General features: G+C 37.6%; 1 protein-coding gene across 15 annotated transcripts in view; it reads left to right on the top strand.

Annotated features, from left to right (window-relative positions):
* ARFIP1 (ARF interacting protein 1) overlaps positions 1–13,083 on the top strand; it is a 127,916-nt gene extending 114,833 nt beyond the window's left edge. For 9 of the 15 annotated variants that reach the window (XM_089912328.1, XM_089912326.1, XM_089912331.1 and 6 more), the window contains 3 exons: positions 5,959–6,016; positions 6,100–6,167; positions 11,209–13,083. In XM_089912328.1, coding sequence (XP_089768454.1) covers positions 5,959–6,016; positions 6,100–6,167; positions 11,209–11,364 — 282 coding nt within the window. In that variant the 3' untranslated portion in view covers positions 11,365–13,083. The other 6 variants (XM_022599602.3, XM_030764042.2, XM_089912336.1 and 3 more) reach the window with 4 other exon arrangements.
* The last annotated feature ends 2,893 nt before the right edge of the window (positions 13,084–15,976 follow it).

The raw sequence follows: 15,976 nt of genomic DNA, 5'->3' as shown, positions 1-15,976 counted from the left end.
CAGAGGGCTACATACCAGATGAAGGAACAAGATAAAACCCCAGAAAAAAAAACTAAGTGAAGTGGAGATAGGAAACCTTCCAGAAAAAGAATTCAGAATAATGATAGTGAAGATGATCCAGGACCTCGGAAAAAGAATGGAGGCAAAGATCGAGGAGATGCAAGAAATGTTTAGCAAAGATCTAGAAGAATTAAAGAGCAAACAAACAGAGATGAGCAATACAATAACTGAAACGAAAAATAAACTAGAAGGAGTCAGTAGCAGAATAACTGAAGCAGAAGAACAGATAAGTGACCTGGAAGACAGAATGGTAGAATTCACTGCTGCAGAAGAGAATAAACAACAAGAATGAACAGAAATGAAGACAGCCTAAGAGACCTCTGGGACAACACTAAACGTAACAACACTCACATTATAGGGGTCCCAGAAGGAGAAGAGAGAGAGAAAGGACCTGGGAAAATATTTGAAGAGATTATAGTTGAAAACTTCCCTAACATGGGAAAGGAAATAGCCCCCAAGTCCAGGAAGTGCAGAGAGTCCCAGGCAGGATAAATCCAAAGAGAAACACACCAAGACACATAGTAATCCAACTGACAAAAATTAAAGACAAAGAAAAATTATTGAAAGCAACAAGGGAAAAATGACAAAAAACATACAGGGAACTCCCATAAGGTTAACAGCTGATTTCAGCAGAAACTCTACAAGCCAGAAGGGAGTGGCATGATATATTTAAAGTGATGAGATGGAAGAACTTACAACCAAGATTACTCTACCCGGCAAGGATCTCATTCAGATTAAACGGAGAAATCAAAAGCTTTACAAACAAGCAAAAGCTAAGAGAATTCAGCACCACCAAACCAGCTCTACAACAAATGCTAAAGGAACTTCTCTAAGTGGGAAGCACAAGAGACGAAAAGGACCTATAAAAACAAACCCAAAACAATTTAAAAAATGGTCATAGGAACATACATATCAATTATTACCTTTAACGTGAATGGATTAAATGCTCCAACCAAAAGACACAGGCTTGCTGAATGGATACAAAAGCAAGACCCATATATATGCTGTCTATAAGAGACCCACTTCAGACCTAGGGACACATACAGACTGAAAATGAGGAGATGGAAAAAGATATTCCATGCAAATGGAAATGAAAAGAAAGCTGGAGTAGCAATACTTATATCAGATAAAATAGACTTTAAGATAAAGAATGTTACAAGAGACAAGGAAGGACACCACCTAATGATCAAGGGATCAATCCAAGAAGAAGATACAACAATTATAAATATATATGCACCCAACATAGGAGCACCTCAATACGTAAGGCAACTGCTAACTGCTATAAAAGAGGAAATCGACAGCAACACAGTAATAGTGGGGGACTTGAACATCTCACTTACACCAAGGGACAGATCATCCAAACAGAAAATTAGTAATGAAACACAAGCTTGAAATGACACAATAGACCAGATAGATTTGATTGATATTTATAGGACATTCCATCCCAAAACAGCAGATTACACTTTCTTCTCAAGTGCACATGGAACATTCTCCAGGATAGATCACATTTTGGGTCACAAATCAAGTCTCAGTAAATTCAAGAAAATTGACATCATGTCAGGCATCTTTTCTGACCACAACGCTATGAGATTAGAAATCAATTACAACGAAAAAAACGTAAAAACACAAACACATGGAGACTAAACAATACATTACTAAGTAACCAAGAGATCACTGAAGAAATCAAAGAGGAGATCAAAAAATACCTAGAGACAAATGACGACAAAAACACGATGACCCAAAACCTATGGGATGCAGCAAAACCAGTTTTCAGAGGGAAATTTATAGCAATACAAGCCTACCTCAAGAAACAAGAAAAATCTCAAATAAACAATTTAACCTTACACTTAAAGGAACTAGAGAAAGAAGAACAGACAAAACCCAAAGTGAGCAGAAGAAAAGAAATCATAAAGATCAGAGCAGAAATAAATGAAATAGAAGCAAGGAAAAAATAGCAAAGATGAATAAAACTAAAAGCTGGTTCTTTGAGAAGATAAACAAAATTGATAAACCATTAGACAGACTCATCAAGAAAAAGAGGGAGAGGGCTCAAATCAAGAGAATTAGAAATGAAAAAGGAAAAGTAACAACAGACACTGTAGAAATACAAAGCATCCTAAGAGACTACTATAAGCAACTCTATGCCAATAAAATGGACAACGTGTAAGAAATGGAGAAATTCTTAGAAAGGTATAGCCTTCCAAGACTGAACCAGGAGGAAATAGAAAATATGAACAGACCAATCACAAGTAATGAAATTGAAACTGTGATTAAAAATCTTCCAACAAACAAAAGTCCAGGACCAGATGGCTTCACAGGTGAATTCTATCAAACATTGAGAGAAGAGCTAACACCCATCCTTCTCAAACTCTTCCAAAAAATTGCAGAGGAAGGAACACTCCCAAACTCATTCTATGAGGCTACCATCACCCTGATACCAAAACCAGACAAAGATACTACAAAAAAAGGAAATTACAGACCAAAATCACTGATGAATATAGATGCAAAAATCCTCAACAAAATACTAGCAAACAGAATCCAACAACACAGTAAAAAGATCGTACACCATGATAAAGTGAGATTTGTCCCAGGGATGCAAGGCTTCTTCAGTATATGCAAATCAATCAATGTGATATACCATATGAACAAATTGAAGAATAAAAACCATATGATCATCTCAATAGATGCAGAAAAAGCTTTTGACAAAATTTAGCACCCATTTATGATAAAAACTCTCCAGAAAGTGGGCACAGAGGGAACCTACCTCAACATAATAAAGGCCATATATGACAAACCCAGAGCAAACATCATTCTCAATGGTGAAAAACTGAAAGCGTTTCCTCTAAGATCAGGAACAAGATGAGGATGTCCACTCTCGCCACTATTATTCAACATAGTTTTGGATGTCCTAGCCATGGCAATCAGAGAAGAGAAAGAAAAGGAATACAAATTGGAAAAGAAGACGTAAAACTGTCACTGTTTGCAGATGACATGATACTATACATAGAGAATCCTAAATATGCCACCAGAAAACCACTAGAGCTAATCAATGAATTTGGTAAAGTTGCAGGATACAAAATTAATATGCACAGAAATCTCTTGCATTCGTATACACTAATGATGCAAAATCTGAAAGAGAAATTAAGGAAGCACTCCCATTTACCACTGCAACAAAAAGAATAAAATACCTAGGAGTAAACCTACCTAGGGAGACAAAAGACATGCATACAGAAAACTTATTATAAGACACTAATGAAAGAAATTAAAGATGATACAAACAGATGGAGAGATATCCCATGTTCTTGGATTGGAAGAATCAATATTGTGAAAATGACTATACTACCCAAAGCAATCTACAGACTCAATGCAACCCCTATCAAATTACCATTGGCATTTTTTACAGAACTAGAACAAAAAATCTTAAAATTTTTATGGAGACACAAAAGACCCCGTATAGCCAAAGCAGTCTTAAGGGAAAAAAATGGAGCTGGAGGAATCAGACTCCCTGACTTCAGACTATACTGCAAAGCTACAGTAATCAAAACAATATGGTACTGGCACAAAAACAGAAATATAGTTCAGTGGAACCAGATAGAAAGCCCAGAGATAAACCCACACACCTATGGTCAACTAATCTATGACAAAGGAGGCAAGGATATACAATGGAGAAAACACACTCTTCAATAAGTGGTGCTGGGGAAACTGGACAGCTACATGTAAAACAATGAAATTAGAACACTCCCTAACACAATACACAAAAATAAACTCAAAATGGATTAAAGACCTAAATATAAGCCCAGATACCGTAAAACTCTTAGAGAAAAACAAAGGATGAACAGTCTTTGACATAAATCACAGTAAGATCTTTTTTGATCCACCTCCCAGAGTAATGGAAATAAAACTAAACAAATGGGACCTAATGGAACTTAAAACCTTTTGCAAAGCAAAGGAAACTACAAACAAGACGAAACAACAACCCTCAGAATGGGAGAAAATATTTGCCAATGAATCAACAGACAAATGATTAATCTCCAAAATATATAAACAGCTCATGCAGCTCAATATTTAAAAGACAAACAACCCAATCCAAAAATGGGCAGAAGACCTAAATAGACATTTCTCCAAAGAAGACATACAGATTACCAAGAAGCACATGAAAAGCTGCTCAACATCACTAATTATTAGAGAAATGCAAATCAAAACTACAATGAGGTATCAACCTCACACCAGTTAGAATGGGCATCATCAGAAAATGTACAAACAACAAGTGCTGGAGAGCATGTGGGGAAAAGGGAACCCTCTTGCACTGTTGGTGGGAATGTAAATTGATACAGCCACTATGGAGCACAGTATGGAGGTTCCTTAAAAAACTAAAAATAGAATTACCATATGACCCAGCAATCCCACTACTTGGCATATACCCCTGAGAAAAGCATAATTCAAAAAGAGTCATGTATCACAATGTTCATTGCAGCACTGCTTACAATAGGCAGGTCATGGAAGCAACCTAAATGCCCATCGACAGACGAATGGATGAAGAAGATGTGGTACATATATGCAATGGAATATTACTCAGCCATGAAAAGGAACGAAATTGGGTCATTTGTAGAGACGTGGATGGATCTAGAGCCTGCCATACAGAGTGAATAAGTCAGAAAGAGAAAAACAAATATCGTATATTAACGCATATATGTGGAACCTAAAAAAATGGTACAGATGAACTGGTTTGCAGGGCAGAAATAGACACACAGATGTAGAGAACAAACGGATGGACACCAGGGGGGACAGTGGCGGGGGATGGTGGTGGTGGGATGAATTGGGAGATTGGGATTGACGTGTATACACTAATATGTATAAAATGGATAACTAAGAAGAACCTGCTGTATAAAAAAATAAATTCAAAAAAAGAAAACTCAGAATAGGGGTTATGGAGGGAGCAGGATGGTTATCTATTTTATATATAGATATATATATAAAGATATTATATATTCAGAGAAAAAAAATACCACACCTAAAATGTTACTTACATTCATTCACTCAATAAATATTACCATGGATCTGGTGTTGGGCATTACTCTAGGGGCTGGAATGACTTTATTTATATATATAGAGAGAGAGAAATAGATACAGATATAGATATATCTATATATATATATAAAGAGACATATATATCATTATATCTGTATCTTAATTTACTGTTCCATAGGATATATTCATCTGTCATTTTACTAGTTAATGCCAAACTTTTCAAAAGTAGTTGTACAAATTTATACACTGATCAGTGTGTAAGAGTTCTTATTTCTAATGAGACTGGAAGTCTTCAGATTTAATTGGCCACTCCTGTTTCCTCTGCTGTAAAATGGCGTTCATATTATTTGCCCTTTTTTTTTTTTTTTTTTTTTTTTTTCGGTAAGCGGGCCTCTCACTGTTGTGGCCTCTCCCGTTGTGGAGCACAGGCTCCGGACGCGCAGGCTCAGGGGCCATGGCTCATGGGCCCAGCCGCTCCACAGCATGTGGGATCTTCCCGGAACGGGACACAAACCCGTGTCCCCTGCATCGGCAGGCGGACTCTCAACCACTGTGCCACCAGGAAAGCCCTATTTGCTCTTTTTAATTGGGTTCTCGGTGTATAGGAGGTCTTCACATTTTCTAGATGTGGACCCTTTGTCAGCCCCTGTAATGCAGATCCCTCTCCCCAGTTTGTAACTTGTCTTTTCAATCTTTGGGTGAATAGAAATTCTAAATTTCAAAGTAATTTAATTTATCGATCTTTTCGTCATAATTTATGATTTTTTATCTTTAAGAAGTTATTTCATGCCTAAGGTCATCTGGAAACTTTTCCACCCTTCTGTCAAAATGTACTGCCCTCAGAGCTCTCCTTTGACCATTCTCTGACAGTCTGTTCTCCAGAAGAGACCTGAAACTCATTCACACTGGCAGAGGTTACTGAGAACAGGTCAGTTTTAGAAAACATTTTTATTTAAATAGGAATCAAATGCGAACTAGCCTGTAATAATTTACTTTACTTCTTTTTTCTAGCTGTAATTTTCATTGACTCTAGTGACTTACAGGAAAGAGATTTGGTCCTGAAATCAAACTCCATTCATGTAAGGTGAACACTGGTTATAACTTTAATTAGCATAATTTGACCTTTTCATAGTAGATACTTAACACAAATCAGTTTATCATTTTAAAGCTTGTTTTAAAAGTGATTGCAATGCAAAACTTTTCTGTCTAGACACAGAGAAAGAAGTCAATATGAATTAGTGGAAGTCTGTATTAAGAATGTTAACAAATTTTTAGTGTAATACTGTTAACTTGAATGGTGCTAACCAATGAATAATTTGGAAGAAATTAGGTGCTGCCTTGTTGCTTGAAAAATGTGTTCATTTTAGAAGCACAGAATCATGGGGTTGCTGAGGTGATCCACTAGGCAGGGGAATTCCTTCTGCAGCATCTCTGCCCTTGGATTGAAGGCCTTGTCAAGGCAGGCAGTGTTGATAAACCGTGTTCATGCACTCTTGTCAACAAAATTTATTTGCTTAGCACACACCTTTTTTTCACTGTGCGAAGGTAGACTTCACAGCTTCTATCTTTGAAAAGGAAAAAACTCTGTGTTTCTTGTTTCACTCACAGCACTTCTCTGACATTAGATGTGTGTGATTTTTTTTCCCCCACACAGACCAAGTCTCTGATCTTCTGGACACTAGCTGGCTGTCCTACAATTCGGTTCACTTCTGACACTGTGGACCCCCCTCACCACCACCTTTAGACACCTTTCGAAAGTCCAGGTCATCACCTGTGCTTCTGACCAACCAGCTATAAGTCGAAGGTTCCCACAACCCCCTTCTCAGCTTCAGTCATTTCCTAGAGCAGCTCACAGAGCTCAGGAAGCAGTTTACTTATTATATTACCAGTTCATTACAAAAAATATTAAAGGATACAGACACAGAGGTCCATAGGGCAAGGTCTGGAAGGGTCCTCAGCACAAGAGCTTCTGTCCCCATTGGGCTTGGGGTGCACCACCCTCCTGGCTTGTGGATGGGTCAGCCAACCCAGAAGCTGTCCAAACCCCCCACTGTAGGGATTTTTACGGAGGCTTCATTGCATAGGCACAGCTGATTAAACCGTTGTCCGAGGTTGGTGGGGGGTGAGGGTGAAAATTCCCACTCTCTAATCACAATTTAGTTCCCCTGGCAACCAGCCCCAAGCTGTGGTTATCTAGGGGCTTTCCAAAAATCTCCTCATTAACATAAAGGCAGGTGCGGTTGAAAAGAGCTTGTTGTGAATAACAGAAGACTCTCCATTCACCTTTAAAACCTCTGGGGCCATTTCAGGAACAGGACCAGAGACCAAATATTACAATAGAAGATGCTTCCTAGGCTCTTATCACTTAGGAAATTAACAAGGGTTTTAGGAGCTCTGTGCCTGGAATGGGATGAAGACCAAGTATTTACTTCTCATTATAAATCACAGTATCACAATCTTACTTCTTACAAGTTCCAAATCAGGGGGTTCTAAGTAAATGAAATTTTATTTTACTAAAAAAAGTCAATGTTGTTTGAAGGTTTAACCATCAACTAGGTAAACTTAAATTCCACTGAAATCGAATGAGTACTTATCCTGTGTCAAACAGTGTGCTAGGTAGTATCTCATTTCATTTAACCCTTACAACAGCACTACAAATGCAGTTTGGTAATGGCATCCCTGATAAACGGATAAAGACCTTGGCCAGTGAAGTTAGAAGTAACCCGTGCCTGGTGTCACAAAGAAAACTGGGAAATGGTACAACTGGGACTGGCACGCGTGCCCCCTGATTCCAGAGCTCTTTCTGGTAATTTCTATAAAAGAACAGTACTAGTAATGGGGATATTTTACTAATGACATAGGTGAATAACAAATAAAAATTTGGGAAGGCTGTGACCAGTATCAACTATGCCTAATGCACCTCTTCCCAGAAAATTGGAAGTAAAAGTTCTCAAAGATACTGTATGTGCTCCTAAACTGCACTTAGGTCTTGGGCCTGGTTAGTAGCAGTTTTGCGTCGCTTGTTTGTTTGAGTCTCTGTTCCCTAGCTGCTTTCTCAATTAATTTCTCTCCTGTATCACAGCCATGTTTTAGCCTTTCTTCATTCTAGGCCTATCCTCCTCCCTCTGATTTTCCTCCTTTTCACTGTTTTCTAGACCCTCATTCATTCCTAGGAAAGCACATTCTTAACCTTTTCCTTTTTTTAAAAAAATAAATTTATTTATTTACTTATTTATTTTTGGCTGCGTTGGGTCTTCATTGCTGCACGCAGGCTTTCTCTAGTTGTGGCAAGCCGGGGCTACTCTTCGTTGCAGTGCGCGGGCTTCTCACTGTGGTGGCTTCTCTTGTTGCGGAGCACTGGCTCTAGGTACGCGGGCTTCAGTAGTCGTGTCTCACGGGCTCTAGAGTGCAGGCTCAGTAGTTGTGGCGCACAGGCTTAGTTGCTCCGCGGCATGTGGTATCTTCCCACATCAGGGATCGAACCCATGTCCCCTGCATTGGCAGGTGGATTCTTAACCCCTGCGCCACCAGGGAGGTCCCTTTATTTTATCTTATTTTCTGTAATAAACATTTCTTTTTTTATATATTTATTTAGCTGCGGCATGTGCGCTCCTTAGTTGCGGCTCCCCAGCTCCTTAGTTGTGGCATGTGAACTCTTAATTGTGGCATGCATTTGGGATCTAGTTTCCTGACCAGGGCTCAAACCCGGGCCCCCTGTGTTGGGAGCATGGAGTCTTAACCACTGTGCCACCAGGGAAGCCCCTTTAACCTTTTTCAGGGATGTACCTCTTTTGCTGCATAATGAAACGCCCACTACTCAGTGGCCTATTACACCAGTGATTTATTATTTCCCACCATTGCCTAGGCATGGGATAGGTGGATTCTTCCTGTTGCACTTTCAACTACAATGCCTGCTGGGTACTGGGAGCAGCTGGAATGACTGGGCCTCTGTCCCCATGGGCTTTCATCCCAAAGGGAGGCTACACAGGGTTTCCTCACAACGTGGCGACACCAGTCCCAGAGCGCCAGCACTTGCTTATCAGGCCTCATTTTCTAAAGTTACAGGCCAAGCTTATTTCCATTGTAGGAGCCTCCCCAAGAGTGTGGATTGAGAGGGGTGGTTGGGCCATTATTGTAACAGTCATTATAATAATATACTTTGCTCACCTCCTAATTGCCTTCTAGAAACCTGCTTTTCCTATCATTATCCTGTTTCCTTAATAATTGCCCCTGGATGGAGGTTCATCATCCTTTGAAATATACCCCCCTTATCTCAGCACCGGAGGGCAGGGGAGTTAGAGTTCTCCCATCCCGATGTTCTCTTTCAACCTTTCTTGAAAAAACCCTCTTCTTCCCACAAGTGCCTTTTTTTTCTTTTTTTAAGTTAACAAGAGGTATTTTTACTACCCATTTATCATACTGACCATCATTTGTACTGCACTCTGCCTTAGCCTTGTATCCTTGTATCCCTAGTACTGTGCCTGATGTGTAGTCTTATGCATCAGGTTTTGTTGTCATCCTTGTACCTGGTACCAAAGGTTTTCATTTAGGAAGGTTGCAGGCCTTAAATTTCTGACCAGGTGAATTCAAGGTGTTTTTTTTAGTTTGTACAGACATTTTTAGCCTCTGGCCCTCTTCAACTATCTCCCTGCCAGAAACTTTCTTATCTTTGTCAGAGAAAGAGGAAAAAAATCCCTTTTATTTTTTAAACAACTTTAGTTGAATCAGCAGCCCCAGATGCCCTAAATGTTAACCCAGCTTCTTCGCAAGGCTTGAGATACTCATTCCCTGGGGTCAGTACTTATTTGGTTTCCTGCCTACCTCCTCCTTTTTCCACCCCAAGCCTGTAAGCTCATGAGGGAAGGAATTTCTTTCTGTATCTCCTAGAACAGTGCCTGGCACTTAGAAGGTACTTAAGGTCTGTTGAATGAACAAATGAATGGAATTAAAAGTTATCTAAGATACTTTAAGTAAAAATCTGTTACTGAAAGTGTGCATGGTGCAATCTGTTTATGTTTTTAAATATTGTATATAAGCCTAGAAAATTTCTCAAAGGATACACAATAAAATGTTAACAGTGCTTCTCTCAGGCGAGGAGGAGAGAATAAATGCAGAGTGGATCAGGAGATTTTACTTTATAATCTTGAGCAGTGCCATTTTTATAACATTTTAATTTTTAAAATAAAGTCTTTACAAATCAAAGATATCTGCTATAAATATATTAGTGTTATTTCCTTTATAGAGGTACATGAACAAAGAAATGGCTAGAGAGACTATGCATGTGTGTGTTAATAGTGAATGCAGATGTCATATCATATATGTTATAATCCTAGTTTTTCACTTAGCGTCATATATCAGATGTTTTTACATCATTAAAAATGATTAAAGCTCAGTTTTAATGAATATTGCATTGGATGGGTAAATTAGAGTGTATTTTATACTTTACTGTTGAACGATTTGCGGTTATAAATAAGACCTCAGGAAACACTTCATTCATAAACTCTTTTTGATGCTTTTTTTGATTTCTTTAAAAGAGTCATAGAGATAGTGTTACCTGATTAAAACATACTCTTGATATCATTAGAAGTAATACGAAGTTGAAAAGAACTGAGAGGCATATGAACTTTAAGTACATTGGCCTTCTGGGCAGCTCTTGCCATCCTTCTTCAGTCTTTGCAGAGAAGTACGGTATTTAAAAGTATCCAGCCTACTCAGTTTTACGTAAAGTGTGGCCTTAATGATGTCCATACTTGGTATAGAGCATGTATCATATAGTAATTATTTATGTATAATTTTGCCTCTTCAAAATTTGATTTTGAATATACTTAGTTTGAAGGGGGATCTAATGATATGTTTAATTAAAGTAAGCTCAATAATGTTTGAAAATGGTTAAGAGAGTACATATTTAGCTGATCTGTTCCCTTCAGGGAAGTTAAGAACCTTCATCGAAGGTTCAGTGACTTTACAAAGCAATGTACAATCGGTGTGTGAGAAATACTTTGTCAAAAAAACTTTTCTGGAGGAGAGATATGCTCTTTCATTACGACATGTAATAAATCACCTTATATTTCATTGTCATTGGTGTTAATGCTTGGTCTTGTAACTCTGCTCTGTTCACAGGTTAAAGTATTACACAATCAGCTGGTCCTTTTCCACAATGCCATTGCCGCTTACTTTGCTGGGAATCAGAAGCAGCTTGAACAGACACTTAAACAGTTCCATATCAAATTGAAAAATCCTGGAGTGGACACCCCGTCTTGGCTTGAAGAACAGTAAAATCACACCTGGAAAAAAAGGGAAAGTCACATTGTTATATTTCTAAACAAACCTAATAAGAATTAAGCAGAGTTGGGGGAAGAGGAAAAGGGTGACAACCATTGTAGTGATTCTTGCACAAACAGCTTTAATTTTTCCCTTTTTTCATACTTTAACAATTGAACTGTTAAATTTCATGGGAAGGTGGGTGGTTTTAATGTAAACATAATTTCTATAATCTGAACACAATAATTTTCCTTTTTGAGAAATCCTTTTGTATTGTGAGGGTTGATGGCTATTTCTGTAGTTTGAAAACACTTAATATAGATTTGCACTGACAAGATAAAAATTCAAGGTTTTTGGTCCTGCAAATGAGGACCAGTTGTACCTTTTCCGAAGGGAGGTTTACATGATTTGTATCAACATCAGATATTTTATATATGAATATATTAAATATCTTTAAGAGATTCATTTTCATGTATTGTCTTAAAGAAAAAAGAAACTATTTTGCAGAGTAAAATTATATGGTGTTCCTGCAGCATCCACAGAGAGGTGGCAGCTCTAATGAATGACTGATTGGCTTGTGGAGTTGTGGCAAATACCTTTTTAAAAATGAATCTGTACCATTATAATTTTGTTTAAGACTCTTTCTTAAAGGCGCAGGAATCACACTGTCATTTCTGTGAGGCTTTTGAACTTATGAATTTGCGTCACCCAAAGTCATGGAGCGTTTATGTTAGCCATTTCTTTGATTCATAATGAAACCTGCTTAAGAGAATTTTTTTGACAGGTAGACTTGGGAATAGAAATTCTCCATGGTTTCTAGAGTAGAACTCTGTGCTTGGAAAGCTAGTTTTTGGGTAAGTTCCACTTTGACAGAAGTGAATCCCTAGACAGCTTTCATTGACTTCTATGTGTAACAATACCGGTTAAGCCTTAAATCACAGATATGTGCCTTCTCAGATACAGTAATTCTCATTCAACCAATGTACATAAATCCATAAAGAAGCCCCTTTCAGATAATGTTTGATGTGTCTGTTACTTCCTTGCAAAGGAGCACTGTGTATAAATGTTGAGTTTCTTTGTATTTGTTAAGCCACATTTAAGGTTTATGGAGAAATCAACTCTAAAATTTGCTGTTTGGCTTTTCTTCATTCCTTTTGCAGAATGGGAAGACAGAGGACTTGTTTTCATTTGAATAAAGGAAAGGTGGCGTGGGTCCGTGTGGTGGTAGCCAGAAGAAGGGGGCTGGAAGGGCCAGTGCTGTTTCATGCTCAGTGCCTTTGGTTTTGTGTTACGTGGTCGGCCTGTCTGCTGTGTGGTTTTATCAGTAATGTAATCCTTTTAAAATATAAGTTCTCTTGATTTTTGACATAGACATAAATTAATATTTTGAGAGGTATCTCTTCTTCTGTTCATTTCTTTTGTGTTGAAATGAAGTACTTAAAATTACTGTTATACATGAACTTTGTGGACTGTAAGATTTGTTATATATGTTCAAATGCCATTTAGCTGGCTTTTTAATTAATATGCCTGTTTCCAGTGCTTAACACAATGTAATGTGACTATTAATCATAAACCTATTTTAAATCATTCCCTCCTGTATATTTGTACTCTGAGAGAGCCTTATTTTATTCTTCCAGCAGAATTACTACTTGTGATAGTTCATTTACATTCCCCAGAATGTGCCTCTGGTGTGAATTTTGTATTCTTATTAAAAGTGTTTGCTTCAGTACCTCATTCCTCTGACTCTTCATAATTTAAAATAAGAAGCAACTATTTGGAAAAAAATGAGGACATGTGATTTGTCTTTAAAAACAGTGACAAAAACTGGTGCTTCTGTCACTTAAAATTGTTTTATTTCAGTAAGTTACTCTTTTCCCTCAATTGGAATCTCTTGGGAGCAGCAGATCATGTCCACTCTTACACACTTCAATAACAGTTGTAGCTAAGGAATTAAATTGTTTCATGGACTGATGATTTTTCAGAATAAACTAAAATTATCAGTGATTTTGAGTAGTGGGTACATGTGCAAAAGAAATAAGTAAATTAACATGTTAGCCAGTGGTATATTTACTTCGTTAGGAAAGTAACTCATATTCCTTGTAGAAAATAATTTGAAGATAATCTCAAAAATTGAGGATAAAATAAATAACTTCCCAAATCAATAAGTACTGCATGGGACCCCCTAAATCCCCCTGAAAGTAGATACTTTAGTTACCAGTTATTTCTATTGTAAGCTCTAGTTTGAATATCCTTTAAGGTGCACTCTTATCAGGTTATTCCCTTAGGTTAGATTCCAAAAGTGAAAATGAGCCCTCAAAGTATATACACATTTTTAGGACTTTACTATGCATTGACAGTTGGCTTTCAAGAAAGATTTTGCCAATTTATATACATGTGCCTGTTTAGCATATTTTTAAAGCCAGTATACATAAAAGGACACCATGCATATAGTCAGCAGAACATCCTTTTATAAATGTTTTAAGTGGATAGGGGAAAACCACCAAGAAGATAAAGGCTGAACCATCAGGATTTGGGGAGTTGTGGGGTGTGGGGCAGAGGATAGATAGAAATGGCTAACTTTTCTCTCATTAAAATAGAAATTTTTCAAGAAAAAAAAAGCACTGAAGAGCAAGCCTGTGAAATTGAACTCTTCATCCTGTTAAAAGATAAACTGAGGCATATTAAAAATTTTGATTTTATATTTAAAATCGATTTGAATCAGGTAGCACCAAACTGGAAGTGGTTAGCCCTCCACCAGCAGGAGCTGGGGTTGGGGGGAGACTTTTATAGAGAAGAGGTAGGTGCAAAGGAAGGAAAGCCTTTGATTGACTGTAGCTTAAGGGTTGATTATTTGGGAAAGCCTAGTTGGCTCTTTGTGATTAGTTGTCCTTAGGTTTTGATTTCTTAAGTTTGAGGCATTTGTGGCTTAAGTGTTGGTTTGCTTACGTAGGCTACTAAGGCATTAAAGCCACCTCAGTCTGATGGCCTCCTTTTTTAATTAATAATCCCAAAGTTGCCAAAATCTTAGAGCCCAGGAGGGACGTGGGCTTCTAGAAGTAATTTAGCTGAAATCTAGACTTTAAGAAGCATCTTTTCCATATTCAGAGCACACTGATGATGTTACTGAAGTGTATCCCGTAGAGTTGAAGCTAGAAGTTTCCTTAGAGATTATCTGTTTAAGGCCCTTTTTTTCACAAGGCCCCAAAACATTAAACTGACCTAGCCAACTCCCAACTCCAAATGTAATGCCAGGTGAGTATTTGCAACTAAATATATGAATTCCCCTTTAAATCCTTCCAATTTCAACTGCATAATTAAATCAATGTGTCAAAAGTACCATTTCTTCTACTAAAGCACTATGTGGATAAATGTCTTCTCAGTTGAAAAAAATAATCCACCCCCAAATGGATTCATATTAGATATATTTCAAAGCATTTACGATCCACTAATCTTAAAGTATTCTGAAATACTGTGAACCTCAAAAGGACTATATTAAGTAAAATTATGCATATTGAAAAAGCTAAAGTTAAATCTTGGGACTGTTAATTTGAAGAATAATATATCTACCTCATATGCCCAGTCTCCTTTACCCTTCACTAGAGATGACTGTAGGTGTGGAAAACAAAAGCAAAATATCTAAATTCCTGATTCAGTGTAACACCTGTATATAATTTGTACTGATTTTTGTGAAGCTTAAGAACGCCTATATTTTGTAGTAATATTGCTTAACATCTGCCCATTAGCTCTTTTCTTGAACCTTTCCGGGAGAGTTAAGACCATCTGAGATCCTTCATCACTCAATTCTAACCAAATTTAGGCACTTAAAAAAATTATTCCCCCTGTAAGACTGCATATTTTTATATTGGCTAAGACTATCCAGTTGTGAATAGGCTATTTTCTGACCAAAAGGCCAGTTATATTTTGCATTAGTTCAAAGCTTTTCCAAGGGCCACAGGTCCTTAACTATTTTTACAGCATAGCAAGACGTGTTAAAATAGAATGACAATGCAAACAACTTTCCTCTTTTAAGGACCTGCATTAAATTCTATTCTGTGTTCCCACTTGAAGGTTTCCTGCTCAACAGGTTTTCTGGCATAAATGAGCCTTTATAATAAATCGCCAAGTGGCTCTCCTAATGTACAGAAAACTATGAAGTTCAGCTTTGTTTTTGTCGAGTAAAGGCAAACTCATACCAGTTTCTGTATATTAAGTGAGAACTATTTATTATTCTGTTTGTAACTCTGCTGTGGAAAGAGGAGGCTCTCCATATGAGGAAGGGAAATAAGGCCCAGTCCGACAACCCTAACTCTGTCCCTGAGTAGTTAGTTGATTAATATGCTATCAGAGCTGGAATGTCAATGACATTTTTACAAATGAAACTTCCATTAAAAAAATAAAACCACAGTTTGTTTGGTTTGGGCCCAAGCTAGGCTTTGCCATATGCATCCTCTGTCGAAGACTGAGAGCTTTCTGCAACTATGGTTTCTCATAAGATGTTGATTCGTAAGAAAAATCAAAGAACGAGACACCACTTTGTTGAGCTTAGACACAAAAGTAACTTTCCATATCTTAGACTTTCCTGTTGTTTTGCTTTGGGTACAGGTGTATGTTGTATAAATATCTTAGA

The sequence above is a fragment of the Delphinapterus leucas genome, chromosome 5 (assembly GCF_059928025.1).
Source record: "Delphinapterus leucas isolate spDelLeu-1000000601 "Yukka" chromosome 5, BTC_Dleu_Yukka2, whole genome shotgun sequence".
NCBI classification, from domain to species: Eukaryota; Metazoa; Chordata; class Mammalia; order Artiodactyla; family Monodontidae; genus Delphinapterus; species Delphinapterus leucas.
The sequence above is the reverse complement of the archived record's forward strand: the minus strand, read 5'-3'. Positions and strand labels throughout refer to the sequence as shown.